The sequence below is a fragment of the Mytilus edulis genome, chromosome 2 (assembly GCF_963676685.1).
Source record: "Mytilus edulis chromosome 2, xbMytEdul2.2, whole genome shotgun sequence".
NCBI classification, from domain to species: domain Eukaryota; kingdom Metazoa; phylum Mollusca; class Bivalvia; order Mytilida; family Mytilidae; genus Mytilus; species Mytilus edulis.
The window spans coordinates 35,803,232-35,830,688 of NC_092345.1; the positions used below are offsets into that span (position 1 = coordinate 35,803,232).

Genomic DNA, 27,457 nt, shown 5'->3' on the forward strand with positions numbered 1-27,457 from the left:
ATGAAAACGTTTTTCTTATTTTGCCTCTTGTTTAGTTTTACTGAAAAAATATATGGAGTATCATTGTCCGACTTCTATCCATTTGGAAGGGGAAATGGTGACAAAAGGGCTCCAACAAACGATGATGGATCAACTCAACCAATACCGATCAGCAGCTTGTTTCCGATTTTTAATCATCAACATAACTCCTTAATTGTAAGTAATGTTTTAATACTTTTACTTTGATGTTCCTTCACATTGTGATTGAATATTGTTTTATCGCAAATGTGGATACAGAAGACCGTCTATTACCAGTAAACATTTAACTGGAATTAGCAAACTTGTATTAAATATGCACAAGATAAATCTTATTTTAATACAAAGGTAACTTTTGATTGAAATTTTAAGACACTTTTATTTATATCAACTCAGATGATTTCAGTATATTATTTTTGATAAAAAATAATGTACTGTTTATGTATTCATTTTGTTATGTAGCAAGTAAACGAGATGTTTTTGCTGAAAAAATTTCATATGAGCTATCACAGCATTGAAGTGTTATTTTCATGGATAATAATTATACACTATGCATATTTGAACATCCTGAAGCTTGTAGAAAAGATGGTTTTCAATTCTTTATTATGTTTTTCTTTAAATATCCTAACATTACGTATATTGTGATCACGTATTAACAGACTTTTATTTTTTTTATGATACACTTATACTGTCGTTGTCATCGAAACACCAGTTTGAAAATTCTTTGGTTTCTCTGCGTCTTTTCCAAACTTGAACAAATAAGTTGTGGAATAAAATGAAAACAAAATCCTTGTGAAATTTGTCTCAGAGAAAACAGAAAAGCAGTGAAAACACTAAAAAAAAAGTGTATCTAAATGCGCAAATGTGTGTTGGTGTGAACCAAAATGTTACCTGTTCCCTGCTGGGACTGTTGATATAAATAAAGAAGGTTCCATAATATTATAGGCAAGATAAAGCATATTTTTGTCATTTTGTTTATTTTCTTTAGTTACATCTTATGACATCAGACTCGGTCTTCTCTTAAACTGAATTTTAATGTGCGTATTGTTATGCACTTACTTTTCTACATTGGCTAGAGGTACAAGGGGAGGGTTGTGATCTCATAAACATGTTTAACCCCACCGCATGTTTGTGCCTGTCCCAAGCCAGGAGCCTCTGGCCTTTGTTTGTCTTGTTTCTTGTGTACAATTTGGAAATTAGTATGGCGTTCATTATCACTGAACTAGTATATATTTGTTAAGGGGCCAGCTGAAGGACGCCTCCGGTTGCGGGAATTTCTCGCTACATTGAAGACCTGTTGGTCGGGTTGTTGTCTCTTTGGCACATTCCTCATTTCCATTCTCAATTTTATGATATGCACAACTGGGTCTGGACTTTTCAACCAGAAAGCATTCCGTAGCTTCTTTGAATTACATTTAGTCTTTAGATATATACACAAGCAGGTGGTTCTGGACCTTTCTTGGCTCTTTGCATTGTTGTTATGAACACCACTTTAACTATAGTACTAATAATATATATGAAGTACATGCATCTTGGGAAATTCTTGTATATCTCATGACATTCAAACCCTTTTCAATTCTATCAAAAATAAATAAAACCCAAATGTGTTGGTTATCACTTTTATGTTTATATCATATCTAACTAAAATGATAGTAGGTTGCTACCTTTTTTCAAACATTGTAGAAATCGCCAATCATATGTTTTAATTTGATAAAAGTGTATGGATATATGACACTAAGAAACCAGTTGACTCGATAGGTTTCTTAACTTATATCACAACGCAATTCCAATATTTTAGTCTAAGAATATCTAGTCATTTATACAAGTCGCATAAGTCTGGAAGAGTTGCATTTACATGTAAAGAGATCAAACGTCTAATAGTTGGATATAAAAAATATTAAATCAAAAGGTTCTCATAAACTGATTAGGGAAACAGTAAAACTAGAATTTGGCAATAAAATTTTGAATAAATTACAAGAAATATGGAGTTGTTGATCTTTGAAATACTGTATACATGCATGATCATCTTTGTTATAAATATAAACAACACGCAAAAAATATAAGAATCAACCGCCCAAAGCACACACCATAGCCATCATTTTTATCTTAATCAAATGATCTCCTATAATTATATTACAATATTTTGTTTTTAACTCGGAGTGAACAATTATCTAATATGTAATTTCATTGTCTTTTTGTTAGATTTGTCTCAAATAGGTCATAATTTGATACATCGATAGTACAAGTGTTTATCCCCATTCCAAGATATCACCTTGTTGCACGCGGGTATCGTGCTAGCTGGATCGTTTGTTCGATTCCTGGAATATCAAACCAAGATTTAAGAAAAGGCTGTATGCTGCGACTTTGCATAGTATGCAACATTTCGGTAGAAATGACCTAGGCTGGCCGAACATAACCACAATAATGTGTCCTGACACGGTAACATGTCTTTTACGTATTTTATCTAGTCTTCAGAATAGAACGAAGCAGAGCACATAGTCATGAAATAGTAAAATGGTATTCTATATGTAATGAATGTTAATAAACATTTAACACCAATCTCATCCATATATTCGTTCCCACAAACAAGAAACGGGATGATAATGTGCTACACGAATAGACTATCGATATTGTACGTATCTGCAATACAGCATAAACTTAATTTGTATCTGGTGGTGGTTTTTATTTTCCTCTGATGTTCAAGAATGATTATCTAACTTATCTCTTTTTTTGGTAAACAGGTTAACACAAATGGGGTCATTTCCTTTCTGGGAACAATGAACACATTTACTCCAAGCGCATTTCCACTTTCAAGTGAACGTAGAATAATAGCGCCGTACTGGGCTGACATAGACACAAACAATGGTGGGGATGTTTGGTTTCGTGAATCAACAAATCTTACATTGTTGGGAAAGGCGTCGGAAGAAATACATGACATTTTTCCAGAACACTTTAATTTCCATGCAGCATGGATGTTCATCGCAACATGGGACAATGTTGCATTTTATGGATCTGATTCGATTGGCAGGCAAAAGGTAACAAATTATAAATTTAGATATATAGTTTGGTAAAAAGATATATTTCAATGATATCGAGATCCCTCGTGTAAGCGGGTCATCCGTGGTATATGGACACATTCTTGTTTTACTTTTAAAAATATATTCTTATTAGACCTTTTCAACAAACCTCAACACCTAAATACATCTACAGTTTACTGTTAGAATGACGGGGTTGTCTCGAAATGAACTATAAATCATGAGTAGAAGTTACTTTCACATCTTCGATTTATCGTTTATAAACTATTTGGACGAAAGAACGTTTTTGAAAAATATATGAATATATCTTTCTTTTATTTATCATTTTCTTGCATGTATTTTTACGACATTCACGTTGATATTTTTAATCATTTTCCATCGTAATCTGCTGTTTTTCTTCTTTTCAAGAAAATTTTGGATTATGAGTATTTTGATCAGCGAGTCTGTCAACTCAGATTGTCTCACGTACATGCCAAAAGCAATTAATTTGTTTTTCTATGTTACTTACGAAATTTGCGTGAGTAACATTCTACCAGGACCGTTTGTCCGTCCGGTACAGTTTGTGTTTCTAAACTTTTGTTCACGTCATATGTTGTACACATTCAATTTGTAAGGGATAAAAGCTTTAGGTTTTAAAGTTCAAAGGAAAGGAAACATTAATAAGAGGTGCATCATAGACAATCAAAATAGTCATATGCGATCAATAATGTTTTATCTAGTTTACTTTTTAGACAACCCCTCATATCTAACTTGTCGGAGTCGTTCTCAACTGTAGGTGTAGACATTACATATTATTCAACCGAAACCATAACAGAAAGTGCGAAAATAAATACATGATGTGCAAAATACCGAGATAAGTCTTATAGCAATTTTATACTAAATTTACACTCGGTATAACAGTCATATACGGGACTATGTCATGTTCGGTACTAAACAAACAGACGACATATATGTCAAAACTCAATCTTAGACTTGGTAAAAATGTCATTAAATAGTTAAAATCAACACATTTGTGATGGTGTCCATAATATTCACGGATTGTCATTTTAAATCTTTCCTCTTCATAACTATGTTGGAGCAATTTCTGCGAAGGAGCACTCTTGTATATGAAGTCAGTCTAGTGTGAACATGCACGAGCATAACTTATTGAGATATGTAAACCCCATACGACGGAGCAGAGGGTTTGTTACTGCTGAGAAATGGGATATTGATAATTGTGAAGTTGTAACTATCCCGTTTGTCATAGATTTTAGTGTGAAGTCGTCTGTCTGTGTCAATATTTAGGAAAAGATCGAGGTACCTGCTTGTATCAGTAGTATCCTTAATTCCAAGTTAACTGGGATAGTTGAGATGCATTTACTGACTGAAATTGTTTACCCGTTGTGTGGTTTTGACTAAATCTATAAAAGATAGAGAGAAAGTATGAACATAAAAATTATAAGATGAAAAACAAAGGTATGTATATATTTGTTATGGGGCCAGCTGAAGGACGCCTCCGGGTGCGGCAATTTTTCGCTACATTGAAGACCTGTTGGTGACCTTCTGCTGTTGTTTTTGTCTATGGTCGGGTTGTTGTCTCTTTGGCACATTCCCCATTTCCATTCTCAATTTTAGTCATGGATCTTCGACGTTGGAGATTGATCATAGTTGAAGATGCACATAGACATAGGTCGGCGATACAGACTCTTTATATTTGTGTTCAAATTCAAGAACAGTGGGCTAATTAGTTGAAACAAACAAGATATCTTTTCTTTTTTATCTATTCAAAATTTTAGAGATGTACATTTCAATGTGTGTTGGTTACAAATGGACGGCATTCTTTCACCATATTTCTGTATGACAAGATTGAATGGACAACAGGAACTGCTAGTGGTAGTAACAGTTCAAGTGGATTAGATGGAACTCCGGCACAGGTTAGTATATCTTTAATATCTTGCAAACAATGCTGACCATAAAATCAGTATATTGTATCCCTGACAAACACTTGGTGTTATCGTAATAGTACGTAGTTCTCAGAAACTAATGCCTAGGTTTCACATTCACGGATCATCTTGCCGGATCCGCTACGGATTAAATCTCACGGAAATGCAGTTTACGTAGTTTGATACGGATCCGATACGTATGCATAACGGTATGACTTCGGGTTTTGACGTTTCTTCCACGGATAATGAAGGATGGGTTTAATTTTTGTGACATGAGATTTACGGGTTCTTACGATAAATAAAGGCAACAGTAGTATACCGCTGTTCAAAACTCGAAAATCTATGGACAAAAAACAAAATTGGGGTAACAAACTAAAACTGAGGGAAACGCATTAAATATAAGAGGAGAACAACGACACAACATTAAAATGTAACATACACAGAAACGGACTAAGCATTAGACAAAATCCGATGAGAATAACAAATATAACATCAAAACCAAATACATGAATTTGGGATAGAAAAGAACCGTGACCCGTCTTATAGTAATGTGAATTCACACTCAAATATAAGAGAAAACAAACTGCACAACGGAAACACAACGTTAAAATGTTACACATACAGAAACGAACTATAATATAACAATGGCCACTTTTCTGACTTGGTACAGGACATTTTTAAAGATAAAATGGTGGGTTGAACCTAGTTTTGTGGCATGGGAAACCTCGCACTTTAATGGCAATGTTAAATATAACATTGAAATGACAACATAATATAATACAAATAAATAGGAGAACGTATTAGACAAAGAAATACATGATTAATAGATAACAAAAGGCATCAGGTTTAAAATTCAATACGCCAAAAACGCGACTCGTCCACACAAGACTCACCAGTGACGCCCAGATATAAAAGATCGAAAGTGAAAAAAGGTAAGTCATGGTTTAGTACGCAACGGCACGTGTCATGACGTATGTACTGCGGATAAACAACGGTTTGCTACGGTATAAGTAAGGGTTAGTACGAATGACAACGGTCTGAAAAAGAATAGTACAAACCGTTACATTTCTATAATTTACTTGTTATTCATCATTTATCTATGGCAGTTAATCGTAGATTTTTTTTGTTCTTGTTAAAAACATTATTTATCTGTCTGTCTGTACTATGTGGTGTTATTCGTTATCCTCGGACCAACATGTAGCAGTTCTTGAAACATATTTAGGACTATTCTTTCAAAGTTCCTAAATGTAGCTGAATTTTTCGCACACAATTGAGTCATGAGGGGCTCAAACTGGCCATGGATTGGGAAATCAGGGTCTAGTCCACCATTTACTCTGCCTCATGTCACCTCTACGTCTGCCATCAAGTATCTCGACCCTGCCCTGCCATTTTGTGCCAAATCTGTTACGACCAGAAATCAACTTTAGATTGTAGCCAACAAAAGACACAAATCAAAAATAAAATATAACAAGAATTATTATACAAAAGTTAACAAGAATATATATGAGTCCAATCTTTTATCTTTATCTGTATGCCAAATCTTCTCTGGAATCCACACTGAATATTGCGTCCACTTTTAAGGTTACAATCTAGTGTGAACTTGTTTATAGAATAAAAGTGTAAATCCAAATTCTGTGAATAATAATGTCTATCAATGTCTAAGTCTAAGTCTGAAAGTTTAATTTCAGTGTCTGTATATATATATATATATATATATACAACTCGTCTAAACATCAACCCAACAATGTTAGATCTGTAAATTTGCTTTCGCAAATTTTTGGTTCTTCCCTCGAAGGATTCGAACCCATGCTACTGTGATATCGTGACACCAAATCGCCTGCACTGCAGCCGTCCCGCTAGACAACACGACCACCTGGGCTCTCAAAAAAAAGAGCTTTCGCTGGCCGTGTGTTACCTTTCTTCGTCAGTTTTAATCTAGCTGAATATATATATATAGTAGTCACGGAAATTTCTAGAACACTATGGGAAAGGAAAGTCCTAGAAAACTACAACGGAAGTTTCTAGAAAAATGTAAAAGTTTAAATAACGCATCTTTTATTAGGATCATTCTGGCTCATTATGTAAGTCAAATGGAATGTTCCAATCATTCCATTAGTATCTGTGATTGTTCCGGTGATTTCTAAACTGCACAGTTATATAAGATTTTGTTGTAAACAACTATCAGGCCACATAAAATAAATTAGGCCAACATAGATAAATATAATTATTACAATATCATAACATCTCAAAGCAGTTGTTGATTATTCATTATGGATAATCATTATGTAAATCTCAACGTCAAGACACAGAATAAGTAGGGCTCTATGGGTATGAAGTATTTATACAGACACTAGCCTTATGTTAGTTAGTCGTCGTTACAGATGTAGTACTGCGGATTCATTATTATTCGTGGGTTTCGTGGGTACAGGTGAACCACGGATTTAAATGTTCTACAAAATAAACAAAAATCAATAGAGTTGTATGCAACCTTTAGCAGAACCAATAAATCAAATATCTACGAAAATGCAAGGTTAACGCAACCCACGAAAATTGGTATTAACTAAATTAAAAGAAACCGCAGTATTCCGTATTTTGTCATGTTGTAACGTAGTAAACCGTAATAGACTTTCAGAACCCTGGAATATACCTAGGTATCCGTATTGCAACGTAATGAAATCGTGGCTTGCCATGACACATTCGTAACTAATCGTATTGTATCCTAACCAATACGTGATGTATCCGTAATAGTACGTAGTTCTCCGAAACCAGCCGTAGAAATCATTCTGGCCTACGAATAAGTACGGATTAATACGGTTTTGATAGGGATTAAAATGGATTAGTACGGTCTTATACGGTTTGGTAAAGAGTTACTACGATCGTTTAATCCGTGGTCAAATTTTGCGCATGTTCAAAAATTGTCAAGGATATACAAGTATTACTACATATGACTACGGCATCAATACGGATATCTATGGACTAATACAGATTGTCACGAATGATGTCGGATTGTATCCGTAGCTAAGCAGGCGTCAAATCCGTAAATGTGTGACCTAGGCATAACGGTAGATATTATTTGGGCATACGAATAAGTACGGATTAATACGATTTTGAAAAAGGCCTAAAACGGATCAGTAAGTTCTTATACTGTTTAGTACAGATTGAACCGTTTGAGCCGTGTTCAAATTTTGTGCATCACATGTATACAAGCAGTACTACGTATGACTACGGCTAAACTACGGAAATCTACGAATGCCGGATCGTATCCGTAACTAATATGGCGTGAAATCCGTTAATGTGTTACCTAGACAGTGTAGACGAAACGCACGTCTGGCAAACTGTATTATAAACCTTGGATCTTTGGTTAGTTTTATACACTATATACGCAATTCTTTCATGAAAATAGATAAAAATGAAATGTAAAATGCTTAACGAGCCCAAAAGTAGAACGCGTAAATTTTTTTGGAAGAACAACTATATTAATATATTTTATTTTATTTTTCGCGAATAAATTTCAGGTTGGATTTGATGCAGGTGATGGTTTAAACTTTTATGCTATAGAAGCATCAAGGACAACAAATATAATAAACGTTACACAGATGTCAAACATCGATGTTCCGGGGAAATTCATTTTTCGTGTAGACAGTACTTCAATTAAAAAAGGTGGATGTAATGTAGAAGGTAAGATAGTTGATGATTATTTTTCTAAAACACAATAGAAGTCAACTTTGGAAGACTTGGTTTGTATTTATTTTATACAATTCAAGCAGTTTATTCTAATAGACTATTTTCATTTTACCGACTTTTGTGGAGTTTATTTTTTTTCTACATCTTACCTTTTCAATGGTAGGATATGTGTTTGATTTTACTTCTTTTGGTTATTTTTACTTGACAGAGTAGTAACATATCCTACCACAGATCAGGTACCCTGTGGATTTTTTTTATAATCAACAATCAAAAAGTCGGTTATGTGAAAAAGTCTAGTGATAAGTCAAAATATTTTCTGCAAGGTATTGGTAACACAATCTTTCATTGTTCTAACCAAGTTAAAAAAAAAAAAAGAGGCAAATTAATCGAAGTGATCACACAATACTCATCACATGCCTGCTGTTTTTTGTTTTCATATACAGAGTTTGAAATCATCTTAACCATAGAAAACGGCAAATAAGGGGATTAAGAGAGACGTGGTAATCAACATTAAAACAAAAAAAAATATTGTCAATACATTTTTCAATATAGTTTTATAACGATCAACAATAGAATTCACATTTTCTGATCAACAGAAACATGATGAAGTGAGTTTGAGTTAAGACAACCACTTAAAAGCGTCTGTATATGTCCCTGGTACAGAGACATGTCTAGGGGAATATCTTGTGAGAATGGAACTATTCACATGATCCTTTCGATATATGAACTTTTTATTTAAAAAAAGGAATCAGAACAATGAAAATCGAGTAGCATTCAAGACACTACAAACTGTCGATACCTGCATCTTATAATTGCACAAGGTCGTCTTTTTCTCTGACTGTTTATGACGTCTTTACACTAAATCAATTGAATGTTGAATTTGTACTGATATATTTTTTAGTCTTATATACATGAATTGGTCGATAGTTGTTAATGGCTTTGAAATAGCTGTCAGTAACTGCCAGTTCTCTAAGATCTATACTTGGTGTCTTTTTGTTGTCGGGATGTATAACTATCTGTCCACGTCCACTCTGTGTAATTCTATTTGTTTCCATCTGATGAGCTCAGCCTTTTTTTAACTGATTCTTAAAGTCTTTTCATGTTTTTACACCATTGTCTAAAGTGAGGGGAGGGTTGGCGCATTTTAATTAGTTTAACACCGCTACATCTCGTATGTACCTGTTGCAAGTCATAAGCCTTCAAATCAGTTGTTGTAGTTTGTTGCTGTGTAACATTTTGCTTTTTCTGTATCTTTGTTCAGAAATTAGGCAGCTAGTTTTCTCGTTTGATTGTTTTACATTTGTCATTTCGGGGTATTTTGTAGCTGACTATGTAATATTGGCTTTGATTATTGTTGAAGATTGTACGGTGACATAAAGTTGTTAATTTCTGTGTCATTCTGTCTCTTGTGACGTTGTTCACTTGACAATCATACCATATCTCTTTTTATTTTTCTAAATTTTAGATTTTGAAATTGTTTGAACTCACTGGAAAGACATGGTTGACTATCAATTGTATGTCTGGCGCAGTAAAATTGGTATTGTTATTTTCTATGATATCCATTTATTGTAACACTTATTACTGTTTTCATTAGGTACACTTACAATAACGCCAAGAGAAGCAACCATGATTGGAGGAACAAAACTCATTATATCTGGGCCCTGTCTCAACCTTACCGAAGCAATAAGTCTATTGATGTCAGATGGAAAGGATGTACCTTGTCAAAAGTACAACCAGTTCAGTGTGTCCTGCATTTCTCCACCAGTATACAGAACTGGCAAGGAAATTGTTGTATTGCGTCTTATACAGGCTAATAGCAATCAGACTTTGCAGTTTGCTGGGGTTTTGAAGATTGGTAACTTGCAATTTCATTTATATTGTATATGTTTTTTCTAACCTTCGGTTCATTCCAAAGGTCGAATTCAGTTATAAGTAAATCACGCACTAATGACTATTATTTAGTAATAATATTATTTATTATCATATATAATTGAAAAAGGAGACGCCATGTCCTTATTGGTGGTACTCAACTTTTTCATACTTAATTACGTCCCAGCCAAAATGTTTCTAATTTCATTAAACATTTGCTACAGGGAAGATAATGTCATAGGGACAAATTGTTCGCAACAGGGACATTAATCAAATAGTAGATAAAATAGAGAAACGATACCAACGAGTCATTTAGCTGACATGATTTAACAAACTTTTCTAAAATTATTCGTTTATAAATTTTGAAATTATTAAGAAACTAAGGTTTCAACTCCCTCAGGCAACGTTGACTTTAGATGAATTTGGCCATTTATTTTGGGTATTTTTGACATATAGCTCTTCAACGGTTTCGGTACTTATACATCCTCGGATTTCAAATGTTTAGCTTTGAGCGTTCCTGATTAAGGTAAATCCAGAAAAGCGCGTGTTGTTTTCAATTTTTTAGATCATGTCAATCTACAACAGAGAACAGAATGGCAAAAAAAAGACGTTTCATGAACCTTAATATATGAATATGAGTATCATTAGCACACTAAAGATAAAATGTATTTCACCACCTCAAAAGAAAAGATAGTTTCAAGTTACATTGCAATATAAACTATATATTATAGTTAATCCTGCATTAGTGAGACATGTGTTAACACGTGGTCAGTTATCATGGAGGCACGGAACACCTGTAAGCATTATGTGGAAGCAATCCGAACTTAGATTCCCGTTGAATAATTCAATAAGGGTGGATCTTTATTACCTACAGGTTCGTAGAAAAATATATTTAATTTATTTCATATATCTTTGGTTTGTTTTTCTTTTTACATTCTAGGACAACAACTGAATAAAGACATATCTTGTTCAGCGGTAACTTAAAAAACCACACAATCATAGCAAATATAAAATGATTATCGAATAATGCTACGTTAATCGTGTACAATAACTTATGCACACAATGCTTTACATTTGATATTTCTGAAATTCACGAAATTTTACGTGAACTGGTGTATTAATTTTTTTCATCAGAAAAAACACAGCCAAATAAAACTGAATCACCATTCATTGATTTCCATATTGAGCCCAGCGGATATGACAAGGGAATTATACAACTTTCAACTGAACTTCACGGAAGAAGCTGGCATAGTCAAATTATCAACAAACGATATAAACAGGTAAATTTAGTGTCAATAGCCTACTCATCATGTTATAATGCATATATTCTTACCTTTCTTTACTTTAACTGTTTAACACACCAGCAATTAAAAAAGAATATACACTATTGATTTATGGATAACATATCAAAGTATTGTTTTACAAATTCTTTCGTATTGTTTTAAGTATTTTCTTTTTGTATCCCTGATTTAAACAACAATATATTATGTTAAAGGATTAGAAAGTCAAGTTTTGTACATGTTCGTTAAAGGTCAAATCTCCATAATTTACCAATTAATATATATATATATACTATTCTTAAAATGTTACTAGGTTTTGGGTAAATTCTTCGATTCCATCATAAATTTTTTTTTATCGTTTGGTAATTTTAATCGTTTTGTTTCAGCCCATATTATTGGTCTGATATGTTTACGGTCAATGTAGGCCTTGAACATAGCCAGGCAGTATGTGACAAAATGTTAAACGAGGATGTAAACTTTCCACCAATAGATACGGATGATGTACAGCCATGTCCTTGTACACTAAATGTTGCCAGTTTGGATACAACTCGGTTTAGTGTAGATCACTTCTGCCACAAACAAGAAGGATCTGCCTATAAATGTACAAACCAACCATTTGCTCAAATATGTTTTAGGCAAAACGTACCATCGTAAGTGTGCTAAATGAATAAATAATACTTAGCAGAGGATTTTAATCATACCTAATCATAAAAAAATACCACACTGTATGGATAAGAGAGAATGAAGTGCATTCTCATTTTGCAGATTGTACGTTTTACTCGACGACTATCATGTAAGAAACAGATGTTATAAAACAATGTGAGAAATAATCTCTCAGATTAAAATTGAGAAAGGAAATGGTGAATATGTCAAAGCGACAACCACCCGACCATAGAGCAAACAACAGCCGAAGGCAACCAATGGGTCTTCAATGTAGCGAGAATTCCCGCACCCGTAGGTGTCCTTCAGCTGGCCCCTAAAATATGCATAATAGTACAGTGATAATGGACGTCATACTAAACTCCGAATTATACACAAGAAACTAAAATTTAAAATCATACAAGACTAACAAAGGCCAGAGGCTCCTGACTTGGGACAGGCGCAAAATTGCGGCGGGGTTAAACATGTTTATGAGATCTCAACCCTCCCCCTATACCTCTAGCCAATGTAGAAAAGTAAAACAATAACAATACGCACATTAAAATTCAGTTCAAGAGAAGTCCGAGTCTGATGTCAAAAGATGTAACAAAATTATCTATATTTTGTTGCAAATTGAAGTACAAAAAATATTTAAAACTGTATCGTCTGCTTTCAAATTAACAGCTTAAGAAATATGCGTAATTTTAAAGAAAAAAACACGGTTACGAATTCGTCTGTTATAGTGTAGAATATAAATCTTATCATATGAATCGCCTTAAGTGAATAAGTAGATGCATATTTTAAAATGACAGAAAGATGTAAAGAATGATAGGATGAAATAAAAAAGAAACGAATTAATGAAAACATAAATGCATATCATAACGGTAAGCCGAAGAAGACAGGAAACATCATTGGAAATAGAAATTACACAGAAAGAGTCATACAATAGTAGATTAAGACCTTAATATTGAGCAATAAGTTTAAAGATTGAGAGTGATACCAGCATAAATCAACCAACACTTATCTATACTGCTTCCGAATGAGTCTGTGTGATAGTATAAACACATTCTTCCACATATCAATTTAGTCTACAAGCCGATTTATTGAGTATTTGATCTAAGAAATTGATTTAAAAATAAAGTGGGATATTCATCAATGCGATAGCAATCTACTGAAATGACCAAAAGATATACAAAGTCCACGTTCTTAATCACCATGGTACAAAATAATCAATTTATCACACGTTTATGTAAAACAGATCACGTGGATACGACCATCAATGTTGCTATGACGAAGTAGGCGTTTTAATGAATCCAAATGGATATTATGGAAGTGGGTATGTAAACAGATACCATTACCATGGTGACGGGGCAGAAAATATTCCATACTTTTCCAACTTCATGTATGACACAATTCCATACAAACACTGTTGCATTTATACTTCTGAGGACTCGGAGGAGGTTGATTCAAACTTCGGTAGCTGTGCTTCATTTTATAGCAGACGGCCACCTAACTCATGCTTAAACTATGTTCCACCAAGACCAGGTAATAAGCAAAAGTTCTGACTAAGTTTTAGAACGTCTCTTAAGTGGCAATTTCAATCGAGATCATATACTTTTCATATGGAGAATAAAACGTTGCTTTGACAATTTTACAGACAACTTTTATTTTTTAATTTGAAATTAAAGTCATGAGCATTTATAAACAACTGAATCTATCAGACGTGAACAACTCGTAAGCTCTGGTACATTTGGCCCCTCTTTCATCAATTTATAAGTGCATATATACAACACGCAAAAACACACACATACACATTAAAATATTTAATGTAATACTTGACAAATAAACTCATCATAGACATCAGTATCAAATTTCAATGTGAGTTGTCTGCTCGATTCCGAAAAGAAAGAAATGAGAATTTCTATAACTAATAATTGAACGTATCTATTATTTTCTAAAGCTCGAGTTTCAGGTGATCCACATTTTGTGACATTTGATGGTCATGCTTATACATTCAATCCTGCTGGAGAATTTGGAGCGCTTTCTAATGGTAACTTGTCATTACAATTACGAATGGAACAGATTGGAAGTTCTCAAGGTATCCTTATTCTATAAGTCCATTAATGAAGTTAGGTTAAAATTATACAACGATAATGTTTCATTCTTCAGCTTTAATTTTAATTATATTGATCCTGTCTCTGTTACAATCAGGAAACATTCATATCTTTCCAAATAGATTTAACAATATCGATGTGCATTAAATAAGTATGCAACTCGGGTTACTCTGTACGAGAAAATATTTCACACCCTTCTTCAGAAACGTTGTAGTATAAAATTTGCAAAGGTGTTTATACCAAGAATGTGCATAAACATGATAGATATAGTTAGTTGAAAGCAACATTACCAAACACTTATTTTCATAGTAGCTGTTAGAAACATATATTTTGCTATCAAAAGTAAAAACAGTTTGAAAACTTGGAAAATTACTTCGAGCTGTATTCATTTATTCATACGAAAAGACATCTTGCAAATATTAGTTTAATATGACTAGAATTATCAGCAGCATAACTGGTAGTATTGGTAGAACATTTATTTATCAAATACTATTCGTTTATGTATACGATTGATAAGCTTAGAAATTGTCTATAACTATTTTTTCAAACAAATTACTTAGGTGAGGTTTGGAATTTGTGTCAAATGTTCGGACTCCTTGGTGTTTTTCCATATAATACTATGTAAAATATTTTTCCCCATAACACCCATTTATTTTTTCATATAAGCTCATGAAAGGTCATTTACCAAAATTTAAGAAGATTCTTGATTTTCTTTCTTTTGTTTTGAGACCCAAATAGTACCAATGCAAATATAAGGTAAAAGTCCGAGTCAGCCTTTTCCCGCCATATTTTAAATCTCAAATATCTCTAAAAGGAAGTCCATGACCTATCAATATGTTTAGCTTATCTTTATCCTTACTTAATGCTCTACCAGCTTATAGTATCAATTTTAATTTCTTAATTTCTTAATTTTTACCTAACCTCACCTAAGTACATCCTTAATGTATTATCATTTTCGTACATTACCATCTTAATTATGATTATTAGTGTCCTTATAGATCTGCGTAGTATCGCCCGTTCTTGACAAACCAGTACTTAATCAGATATTTTAATTTTTTTTAATAGATGTCTAGTTTTGTATGCAACTAATAAATGTACAGAACAACAATTATGTGAAAAATGAAGAAAAAAAAACCATTAAATATAAGTATCTATAAATATTTGGATAACAGAAATCATTCAGCAGTATGATCATGTTAATGTTAAATGAATCATATCAATCTATTGATTTAACTATATCAAGTAATTATCATTGACGATTAAAAACTGATATAGTTTGTCTATTTTAATAGCTAGTTCTGTCACATCATTCGTTGCTCGACCTTATCCAGGAGCAGACACAATTGAGGTTCAAACTAATCAAATACGTGGTATTGATGTTCTTGTGAACGGTACAGTATTGGATCTTGATTCGTCTATCAGCAAGGTCAATTCGGTTGAAGGTGATTTTTTTAAGATTTGTAAAGCTATTGAGAGTCTTAATTGGAATGTTGGCATTTTTACAAACTTCAGAATTCTGAACGCAAATTAGAAAAAAACGTTTTTGCAGTTAAAAATAATTTTAACTCGATTTTGATGAATGTTTTATTTTTATTACATCTTCCTTTTTTGTATATATTATCAATTGTTTTACTTTAATTTATCGGTATGTTCATTTCAAGCATATACATATATTCCAAAAAAAAAATGTTTTAGGAACAACTATTGAGAAGACTTCTGATGACCCACCTACAGTTGTTACAACTTTTTACACAGAAGGGCTCTCCATTAGATCTTCCAGTCAACAAAATGTTCTAAATTTAGTGATCTTAACATCCCCTGACAGGCAAACAGGTATTTCCCCGTGATATATTTATATTAGAACTTAGGTGTATAAAAGTAAAACAGACACGACTATTTTTTAGGATCTATTTTTTTAGATTTATACTCGATTTTCACATAAGCGGTCATCTCCATATTAGATTCTAATGCAATTGTTTTGTATCAATGGTTCTGATTGGATGACAGTTAGCGTACAATTCTCCATCTCCTTGTCTGTAACTAAGGAAGCCGACTTTTTGAATTGCTGAATGTATTGACATGTAATGTCTACAATAATAAGCCAAAAAAAACTCACATGTTGCACCTAAAAATCTTCTTTTTATCAAATTTCATTACATTCTGAAGCGGCAAAGAAGCCAGAAAACGCCCGGTGTTTATGTTTGACGCCGGAAGCATACCTATGACGTCACCTAGTGTAAGGACCAAAGAAGATAACATCTTTTCGCGGAATTTTCTTTATTGAAGATTTTACACTGAAATAATGATTGAAATTTAATTATGAACTTGTTTTGCATTAGAATAGAGATAACTGTATTGTATTTGAAGCTTTGCGGACGTCCATCGATAGTTTTACTGTCACAAATACCCGTTTATCTGTCTCCGCTACACGTCGCCAGGTAAACTAAATTTGCGACAGTAAAACTACCGATGGACGTCCTTAAAGCTTCAAATACAATACAGTTATCTCTTAAATCTATGACAAATGAGACGATTTCAATTTTAAAATAATCAATTACCCCCCACCTCAGCAGCAATATACCAACTTAACCAGCATATAGTATATACATTTTCCAGCTCATTCGGTTCTCAAGTGATGGCAGCTACTTATCTGACTATAAACATCAGTTTCTGTTCTGAATGTTAAGGAACCAGGGTTATGTCAAAAGATGTTTCGTCATTTTTCTAAAACGACAGTTTATCAGAAGATACAAAAACTTTTGTTGATAAATATTCAGTATCAATTTCACAAATAATAATATGGTCTTGAAGTATAGATACTAGGTACTGACGTTGTTTGTCGTCTTATTAACGTATTATAGTCTTCTTTTTATTTGTGTGTGTACTCTTGAACTCTTATTGTCATATCCTTTTGGTGTGGATCGATATTTATACATCCCGCGATTGTATTTGTGTGCTATGGTCAGTTTTTATATTGTCGTCTTTCGTTTTTGATTATGTGCTTTGTCTTTAGATTGTCTACATGTCATTTCATTTTTTCTTTGTTGACATGATTGTTTGCTTTGCATATCGAAGATTATAACAGAATGTTGACGGCTGTACTTTTACCTTATATGACGGTTTGTTTTGCTTACACGTTATTTTCAATATAATGGAATTAAATGCGAATGTCATACAACTTTGAGATTTTGCTGGTTAAAAATACATGTTTAAACCATCATTGTCTACACCAGGAAATTCCTGTACCAAGTCAGAAATATAACAGTTGTTTTTAATGCAATAATGTGTATCAGCTTTTGATTTTGCTATTTGATAATGTACTTACTGTTTTCAATTTTCCTTGGAGTTCTGTTCTTTTTGTTCTTTTACTTTTACACCTTCTCATTTAGAAGTCCCTTAACAAAACTTTGAAATGTTGAGTAAACTAAGGTTTTTCTACCTCAGGAATAGATAACCTTAGCTGTAGTTGGCAAACTTTTAGGAATTTTGGTCCTCAATGCTCTTCAATTTCTTACTCTATTTGGCCTTTTAGACATTTTTTGATTCGAGCGTCACTGTTGAGTCTTTTGTAGACGAAACGCGAGTCTGGCGTAAATATTAAATTTTAATCTATGATGAGTTTATATACTGTTATTACGTAAAATCCTTGTGATTAATAGCCAGTGAAACACGTCATAAAAAGCCGTTCTGTTAATAGAGCAACATTAGATATAGGCACACTTTTGCTGCTTAAAAATTCATTCTACATTATGAATATTCATTGTTTGTGTGCATGCTTTAAAGGTAACCTTACTGGTCTTTTTGGAGATAATGATGGTATCAAGGACAATGACCTTGTTTCTAAACAAAATGATGTGATTGAAGGAAATGCATCAGCATCTGATATCCACAGTAAATTTGGTTTATCATGTAAGTATCCTTTGCTTCCAAAGAAACAACGACTTTACATAACTATACTTTCATTGTAACACACGAATACTACATAAGGCTAATCTTCTTAAATTATAAACATAATATGATTTGTTTAGTTGATGGATTTGAAGTTTGATTATCTCAATTACATTTCGATTAAAAAACACACTCACACACACACACAGTCAAGCATCGTCAAAAACAAAATTTACCAAAAAAAGTTTTCCTTTCAAGCTCTGCAAAATGGCACCAGATGAATTTTGATTTAAGCAAGTCTAAAAATAAACAATTCTCTGTCTTGTCCTCATACAAAATTGCACTATGGAAAAAATTAATGAAATATTTTTTGAAAACTAAGCATTTTTTGTAAACTGTAAAATTGAAAAATCTGATTTTTACGACTAATGTGATGAGATGTGACCAAACTAACACCTTTAAATGTGTGACTCGGTATGCACGAAATTGTTCTTTTCTGTGAGGGAATTATGTTTAAATCATTGGGAAGCATAATATTCAGTAAAATTGTTCCTTCAACCATCGTAAGTCGAAGTTTCATTGCTGTCGATGTTAACATAGCGTAACACAATGGACGCTCTTTTACTTCTCTTCTAACAAGACAAACACTTTCTAGAATGCACCAATTTCTTCACATTTTCTACTATTATTTCCCATTTTCTACTATTTCTTCATAAATATTTTTCAACTTGTATATTCAATTTTAAAATAAGGGAGAATAGAGGAAAGCGAATCTTTATTCACATACGAAGGAGGGAAGACCTTTTCTTCATATCAAAATGAAAACTTCAACCCACTCTTTGTAATACCTGAGGATGTTCCGACATACGTATCAGATTTGTGTGGATCCAAGACTGAATGTATTTACGATACTTTGGTAACAAATAATACAGACTTTGGTCAGATGTCAGCAGATTCGACAGCTCAGTTTGACCATGTGACAAATATCACTGCTCCAAGTTAGTAGAATAACTATACCTATTTTAATTAATGAAGTTTTGTTTTTCATTGTTAGTTATACCGAAAGTAGTTACTCAAGTGTTGTTTTTTAAGTGAGTTTAAATAATGAGAAAAAACCCATATTACAAAGTCGGCTATAAAAGGCCCCGACATGAGAAATATGAAACACTTCAATTAAGAAAATAAACGGCCCCTAATTTATAACAAGACAATTTACGAAGATAGTATGTGACAAACGTGAACCAAAGACAATCACTTAACTACCAGCTCGTGACTTGGGACGGCCACATAAATGGCATAGGGCGTTTAACATGTTCGAATGTGCCAACCATCCTCTAACTGAGGGCAGTTGTGTAACAATCAGTTTAAAAGGGCTGAATTCATCAGATCGAATCAAAGCAGAAGATATCTAACAAAAACACAGACTGGAAGTATCAGCGTATCTTATATCCTTCGTAACAAAAATGACACATCCTTCACAGCAAAAATGACACAAAGACCAAATCTGAGAGTGCTCAAATTAAATTATATATATATAAATAAAATATATTGCATTTTGTGATGTTAATTGTAATCAAAACCTTGTAAAATGTGTGCATAAAATAATTAAATACATACAACAAATAGTAAACAAAATCGTTTTATATTTTCAAGCTGTGACATGTGGATTTCCTTCCAACACCAGCAATGCAGTGTGGATTGCTAACGGATTAACGGAGGGGTCGATTGCACTGTTAAATTGTAAGAAAGGCTATTATCCACTTGATGTCAACCGGAAATGTTTATCCTTTGGAAACTGGTCAAGTGTCAACATATCCTGTATCCCTTGTAAGCCAGAACATTATGTATATTTGATTCTTACTAAATGAATTAAGGCATACAATTTGCATCTGTCTAATATTTAAATGTAAACATTATATTTAAATGTAAACACTAGTTTACAACCTAATCAATACAAGACATTATGTCTAGAATATGTTAACGTTATAGAAAAAGCAAATGTTGCAATCGAAACTATTTTAATCACTTCCGGTTTATAACGAGGTTCATGTTGCTCAGTTCTTGCTTTTCTAACTTGTGTGTTGTGTACTCATGTTTGTCTTTTCGTCGTTTGTTTTTTTTTTTCGTTTTGGCAAGGGTGTTGTCAGTTTGTCTGAATATTCTCTTGACATCTTTTGCCTCTCTTTTAAAGTAATGAAGTTGGAGTGATCAGCATTACAAAAAATGACTTTAAATATATTGATACTTAATAATCAATTTATAATTTTATACTGATGATGAAAAGAACGCTGAAATTGAATGAATCACTGAGCAATATACTGAATTATTGCTAAAGGCTGACAGGGAGAGAAACATGTTGAAGGGGATAGATTTCTTATAGTGATTTTGTCCAATGGTCAATTATTTGTTTCGGTTTACAACATTTTGTTTACTATATATGTTTTTTTTATAAACTTTGAAACTTTCAATCCCAAATATAAGATGACATAATGTTTAGTTCCAGTTTGTGGAGCACCGCCGTCGGTGGCAAATGCAACATGGTTACCAGACGTAGACTACAATGGAAAAAGAGCAACTCTCAGATGTAAACATGGATTTTATGGCAAAGAAATTGAAATATTATGTACAAATAACGGAACATGGACAGAATTTGAGGATCACGATCCTTGTTATCCAGGTAAATTAAAATCATAAGTATTTATAGCTTTGGGTAAACTATTATATGCAACGAGACAAGTTTTTAATATAATAAAATGTGTAAGTCATGCAATACGACCAACAAGATAGGCGATATTAACACTTAATAGCTACATCATTTAGTGCAACCTCATCCCCATTCGGTCCCTGGCTTTCCTTAAACCCCCAGTTATATAAAAACTTTGAAAACTTCAGTAAAGTCCCTATTCAATAGTTTAATTAATTTTTTGACACATGTAGTTTGCAATACCTTATATGAATATATAATAACAAATCGAGGAACCAATATGAATACAATGATCCGAGTTACCAAACTAAACATTTAGTCACGATCTAAGCGTGGCGAATGAGTGAATTGTCTCTGTAGACGGAGTTCGGTCATGATTGGAATATTTTTCGATGTAAAATTCTTGGATAAGTTTTGGTTTTGTTTATTTTCACTTCTTTTAAACGTCATTGCGAGATTCAATTATTGCACGTAAAATATTCTGAGAATCAGTTGGTGCATACGGGGGAGTTTTCATGACATTTTTCCCGATTAGAAGTTATTTGATTTTCATTTGCGCTGATTTGATTCTTTCTTTGGCGCCTATCAGAATTAGCACCGTCGTCGTCCGTTAACTTTTACAAAAATCTTCTCCTCTGAAACTAATGGGCCAAATCAAACCAAAACTTGGCCTGAACCATCTTAAGTGTATCTAGTTAAAAAACGTATCTGATGACCCAAACATCAACCAAGATAGCCGCTACGGCAAAAAAAAATGAACAAAAAGCCATGTTAGAGCAAAAGTGGTCATCAGGTCAATCTGGCCTGAAATTTTCAGAGACATCAGACAACCCGTTCTTGGGTTGCTGTCCTTGAAGTGATCATTTTAAGAAATTTTTGTTTGAAGTTTTTGTCGCATTAGTATCATGAATATCATTAAAGATAGAGATAAACTGTAAAGAGCAACATCATCATCACCAAAACACAATTTTGTCATGAATTCTATTCTTTTCTTTAATAACATTAACGGTACCAATTTTTCGACATTTGCGCATTTCGACAATACATGTCTCTTCAGTGATGCTCGTGGCCAAAATATTTGAAATCCAAAGCTTATATAAAAGATGAAGAGCTATAATCCAAAAGTTCCAAAACGTATAGCCAAATCCGTGGAAGGAATCAGGGCTTTGCATGAGGGAGACACATTCCTTAATTTATAATAATTTCTAACATTTTGTAACAGCAAATTTTAATAGCACAAAAAATCCGCATTTTCATGCAAGTACCGGAGTACTGGCTACTGGGCTAGTGATACCCTCGGGGTCTAACAGTCCACCAGCAGAGGCATCGACCCAGTGGTAGTAATAACATTAACGGTACTAATTTTTCTGCACCAGATGCGCATTTCGACAATACATGTCTCTTCAGTGATGCTCGTGGCCAAAATATTTGAAATCCAAAGCTTATATAAAAGATGAAGAGCTATAATCCACAAGTTTCAAAAAGTATAGCCAAATCCGTGAAAGGAATCTTTAATGTGCGTCTTTGTTTAATACGCACATAGACCAAAGAGAGCGACACAGGCTCTTAAGAATCTCTAGTTATTATTCTATTAGAATTGTCATCGGTGCCAATTTCTATTTTACTATCAGAATAAACTGGCATGCATGTATCAATTACATTTCCTGTGTTGTATTTTTGTATTTTGTATATGAAAGGTATTGTGTAGTCATTAAATAAAAAAATTTAGTGTGTACCAATGCTTTATATAACAAAATCCATACTATAAATGTTTGTACAAGTTATTCGTAAATTTTAGTTGATAATTTGTACACATCATATATATATAACATATGAATGTTACATTATACTAATCTATATATATTTTATACATAATTACTCAAAATATAATATGCATAAAAATTATTTGATAAGAATGAGAATGGAAATGGGGAATGTGTCAAAGAGACAACAACCCGACCATAGAAAAGTAACTATAGTTACTCTCAACATCAGCAGAACAATTTTAAAACATGCAAATTTGAGGAAGCATATTTTTTTCTTCCCTCGTCGTCATACATATTCATGGTATTGGTATATTGAGACAACACCGCCTGTACTGTGTACAGCGCGCTGGAGCATTCGGTCATCTAGACTAAACTAAACATTCAGCTTTTGGTGACCTATTGTTACCTTTCCACGTTAGTATTATCTAGAGTTGTAACACAGTACAAGGTATATTAGGCGACAATTAAAATGTCCGGAATAGTTTATATTACAACTCAATACAATAAAACTTTATTTTTCGTTTTAATTATATATTAGTATAAACATACTTAAAGTACATATACATGGACAATATTCGGATCTCTAAAATTGAAGAAGTTCAAAGATGTTTAATGGGATAAGCCCTGACCTTAAGTGATCCATTATGAAAAAAGAACATTGATAATAATTTAATTATGTTTAAAATATGCATTACAGAGTGTAAAAACCCAAATGATGTACAGAATGGTAATTGGAACGTGAGTGGTTGGCAAAATGGCTCTACAGCAATTCTGACGTGTAATGAAAACTATTTGTCTAGGTCGGCGGTTGAAATCAAATGCCATTTTAATGGACAATGGGATAAAACTAATGCGACGTGTATTGTTGGTAAGTACTTATTTTGAGAAATGTAATACAATGTTTTAATCAGTAATGATTTTTTTCAACAAACAAGAACAATGCATACGGTTTTAGCGAAACTAGTTCTTTTGTGTCATACAATAAGCGGTGATCAAGATACATGCATAACAAAAGAGTAAAACGAAACAACCCGGGGTGTGCTGTTTGAGTGTCTAATATAATATACTTATTGAATTGGATGCTGAAACATTTTTTATGAACAAGCAAATAAGTCACTAAGAGAAAGGGGCATTTAAGATGCTACAACAAAAGAGATTAAAATTCTGATAGAATCAGATTTTGTATTTTGACAACTTATGGCCAAAGGTCACAACCAGGACAAGGAATTTGCTATGCATGAGGGAAATATAGTCCTTATTTTGAAATAATGTTCAATGATTTATGATAGCCAATTTAATGAAACAATATCCGAATTGCCAGTACAAAAAAGTATGAGCTACTAATTTTGGCTGTTGATACACTTGCTGTGAAAAAGTGCACCAGCAGAAGTATCGACTTAATAGTAGAAATATCATTAAAAGTACATGGTACACATGTTAGTGTTCAGGATGCGCCGTTTGATAACTGATGTCTCTGCAATAATGTATAGGGGCAAAATATAGGAACAAACAAAACCAAATACAATCTTAGAACAGTTAATATAAAAAAAACAAGTATAGCAAGACCCCGACGTAAAAACCAAGGCTTTGAATGAGGAAGTCCATAAATCAAACCCGTTCGTCGTGTCATTACATTAACATTGAGCAATTGTGCTAGTGATACTAGTTATCAAATATACAGGTCTTATAATTTGATACGCCAGACGAGCGTTTCCTCTACATAAGACTCATCAGTGACGCTCAGATTAAAATAGTTAGAAAGCCAAACAAGTATAAAGTTGAAGAGCATTGAGGACCCAAAAATCCAAAAAGTTGTGATAAACACAAGGTAATCTATGGCGGGGATAAAAAAAACTCTTTAGCATTTGGAATAATTCATACTTTAGCAAACAGTTAATAAAATGACCATTTAATTGATATGCATGTCAACACCGAAGTGCTGACTCCTGAGCTGTTGATACACTCGGGGATGATACACTTGAGCACTACCAGCCTACCTGCAGAGTCATTTTTAGTTTATTGGTTTTAGTTAATGGTTCAGTATAACTTAGATTATTCGAGGCACTCAGTTTTATTCGCTTGGCTTAGATGGTCAGATTTCGTACAACTTATTTTCTAGATTTTAAATGCATTCCGAACTTGTAATTTGCTGTAGCTTTTCAACTTTTCAAATTCGATCGCCACTGATGTATTTCATACACACGAAATGAGTGTTTTGTGAATCTAATCATAATATGCATAAGCCTGGTGAGTGATTTACTGCACTTATATTTAACCTAATATTTTGATTTTGTCATTGACAGTAACTACAACTCAGACAGTTGGTCAAACTGTAGAAACAAGCTCCGATGTGCATTCATCAGCAATGAGAGAATTGTCGACCATCATGCTTTCAACACATATATCTGCACAACAAACCCTGTCGATAACAACTCCAGCAACTACAAGTCCGGTAACGACAATTCAAAGATCTTCAGAACAAAACATGTTCATTTCTAAAGCCATTTCGACTCCATTACCACAAACTCAGACCCTAAGTTCAAGACAAACCACACTAAGATCTTCACCACAAGACATTTCCCTTTCTCAATCAATTTCATCACCACAGCAAAGTCCTTTAAAGACAACACAAATACCTGCAGCACCAACCTCAACAATTGTAGACCCGCTACAGATCCATCAACCTTCAACAACACTTCCATCAGAAACAGCTTCGATTAAAACAACTGAACCAACAGCAAAACAAACAACAGAATCAACAGCAAAACAAACAACAGAATCAACAGCAAAACAAACAACAGAATCAACAGCAAAACAGACAACAGAATCAACAAAACATCAAACAACAGAATCAACAACAGAATCAACAAAACATCAAACAACAGAATCAACAACAGAATCAACAAAACATCAAACAACAGAATCAACAACCCAAACCAGTCAAAAAGAATCGTCAAAGTCATCATTGTCAGCTGTAATAACAAATTCAGTACCGTCAAGAATAAATGTAAAAATAACTTCTGCACCGCAATCCTCAACGACAACCATACCAAAAACCAAGCCTGTTTCAGAGAAATTTACGCAATCAAACTTCCATATCAAATCAACACGGGTAACAAAATCTAAAACAGAGCCAACATCTGTAACAAAAACTCTATCTTTGGCGGGAAAATCAACGTCAGCAACAAAATCTTTAAATTCAGTCGAGTCAAATAAGGCTGACAAGGCAGCTGATTTTACGATTGCAGCTTCTGCAACCGTTTTAGTCGTCGGATTAATAATATTCATCACTGTGGTGGTCGTTTCGATTGTCAGACTATCAAAGACGAAAAATGGTGATACAAAGCGTTATCAAAGACGGAAAACGCATGAGGAAGACAGGTCTTCAGTCTCTAGTGACCCTTCAAGCTGGTATAACTTCCATATCAAACGACCTTTATTTAAAACCAAATGGACGAATCCGCGACAGAACGACATGCATTTGAGGTGGTAGATATCGGGGAAATGCATGGAAAAATACTAGAATAACATAATGGGTCTCCGAAGTGAGAAAAAAAACCTTATGATTTTAATGCCTTTTGAAATAAATTTGTAAATATTTGTAAATAAGAATAGAAAATGAATAATTACAGCAAATAAGTTTTTCGTGTAATGTTTAAAAGAAGACTAACACAATTTGATTATGTTAATCAATGTTCACAGAAAAATAATTGCTTATATAATGGTCACCTGATTTGTGTTTGTTTTGTTTTTTTTATATAAAAGATTTGTTTAGACTGTACTGTTCTAGAGACAACAAAGAGAGAAAAACAAATTAATCATGCAAACAGTTATTTTTTTAGAAACGTTTTAATAAGGCTACATAATATCATGTTTAGACTAGAAATCCGTGTTATAAATAGTTGGAGCAACGATCTGTTCTTGATGGTGTCAATTTTGATTTTTTCTAAAGCCAATTTTAACCAAACGTTGATCTAGTGAATAATCCGTATGGTATTTAGTATATAGTTTGTGTTTTCTTTATCAGTAAACAAACATAGCTCTCATAGCCAAAAATAGTATAAAAAAACCCAGAAAAGTTAATTCAAAAAGGGGAATTCCATAAACACTGACAAAATCAAACGTTATCAAACAACGAAACAAGTGAAACACAACTTTCACATTCCTTACTTGGTACAGGCAAAACCCCAAAAACGTGGTGGCTTAAACTAGATGTTATAGCTAACTATAGCTGTCAGAAACCCGATTCAAAATCTCTATCTATTCAAACAAATTTTGCAAATTTTGCAGCTTTCTAAATATTTCACCTTAAGTTAAACTTTATAGAAACCAAGTATGTCATGAAGTGTACGTGTATCATTCTTATACCTGCTAATTTTTAATAAATTTTAGAAGTATTGTGAGGAAATACTAACGTTTGAAAGACAAGTACTGCTTAAAAAAAACCCTGGAAATCTTACATAAATATGATGGAGTGTATTTATCCTCAATTTTTAATGCAAACTCAAGGACAAGTAAATGTTGGTTCGTCTACATATGTG

At 33.2% G+C, this 27,457-nt stretch overlaps 1 protein-coding gene across 1 annotated transcript; it reads left to right on the forward strand.

Annotated features, from left to right (window-relative positions):
* On the forward strand, window positions 1–26,409 carry LOC139510834 (protein mesh-like). Its single transcript, XM_071297370.1, has 18 exons — window positions 1–195; window positions 2,757–3,050; window positions 4,826–4,963; window positions 8,488–8,650; window positions 10,251–10,511; window positions 11,257–11,321; window positions 11,660–11,805; window positions 12,192–12,455; window positions 13,703–13,989; window positions 14,405–14,542; window positions 15,851–16,000; window positions 16,254–16,391; window positions 18,342–18,467; window positions 19,199–19,444; window positions 20,100–20,273; window positions 20,944–21,123; window positions 23,614–23,784; window positions 25,220–26,409. Exons 1-18 carry the CDS (start codon window positions 1–3, stop codon window positions 26,407–26,409), a joined length of 4,326 nt encoding a protein of 1,441 aa, XP_071153471.1.
* The last annotated feature ends 1,048 nt before the right edge of the window (window positions 26,410–27,457 follow it).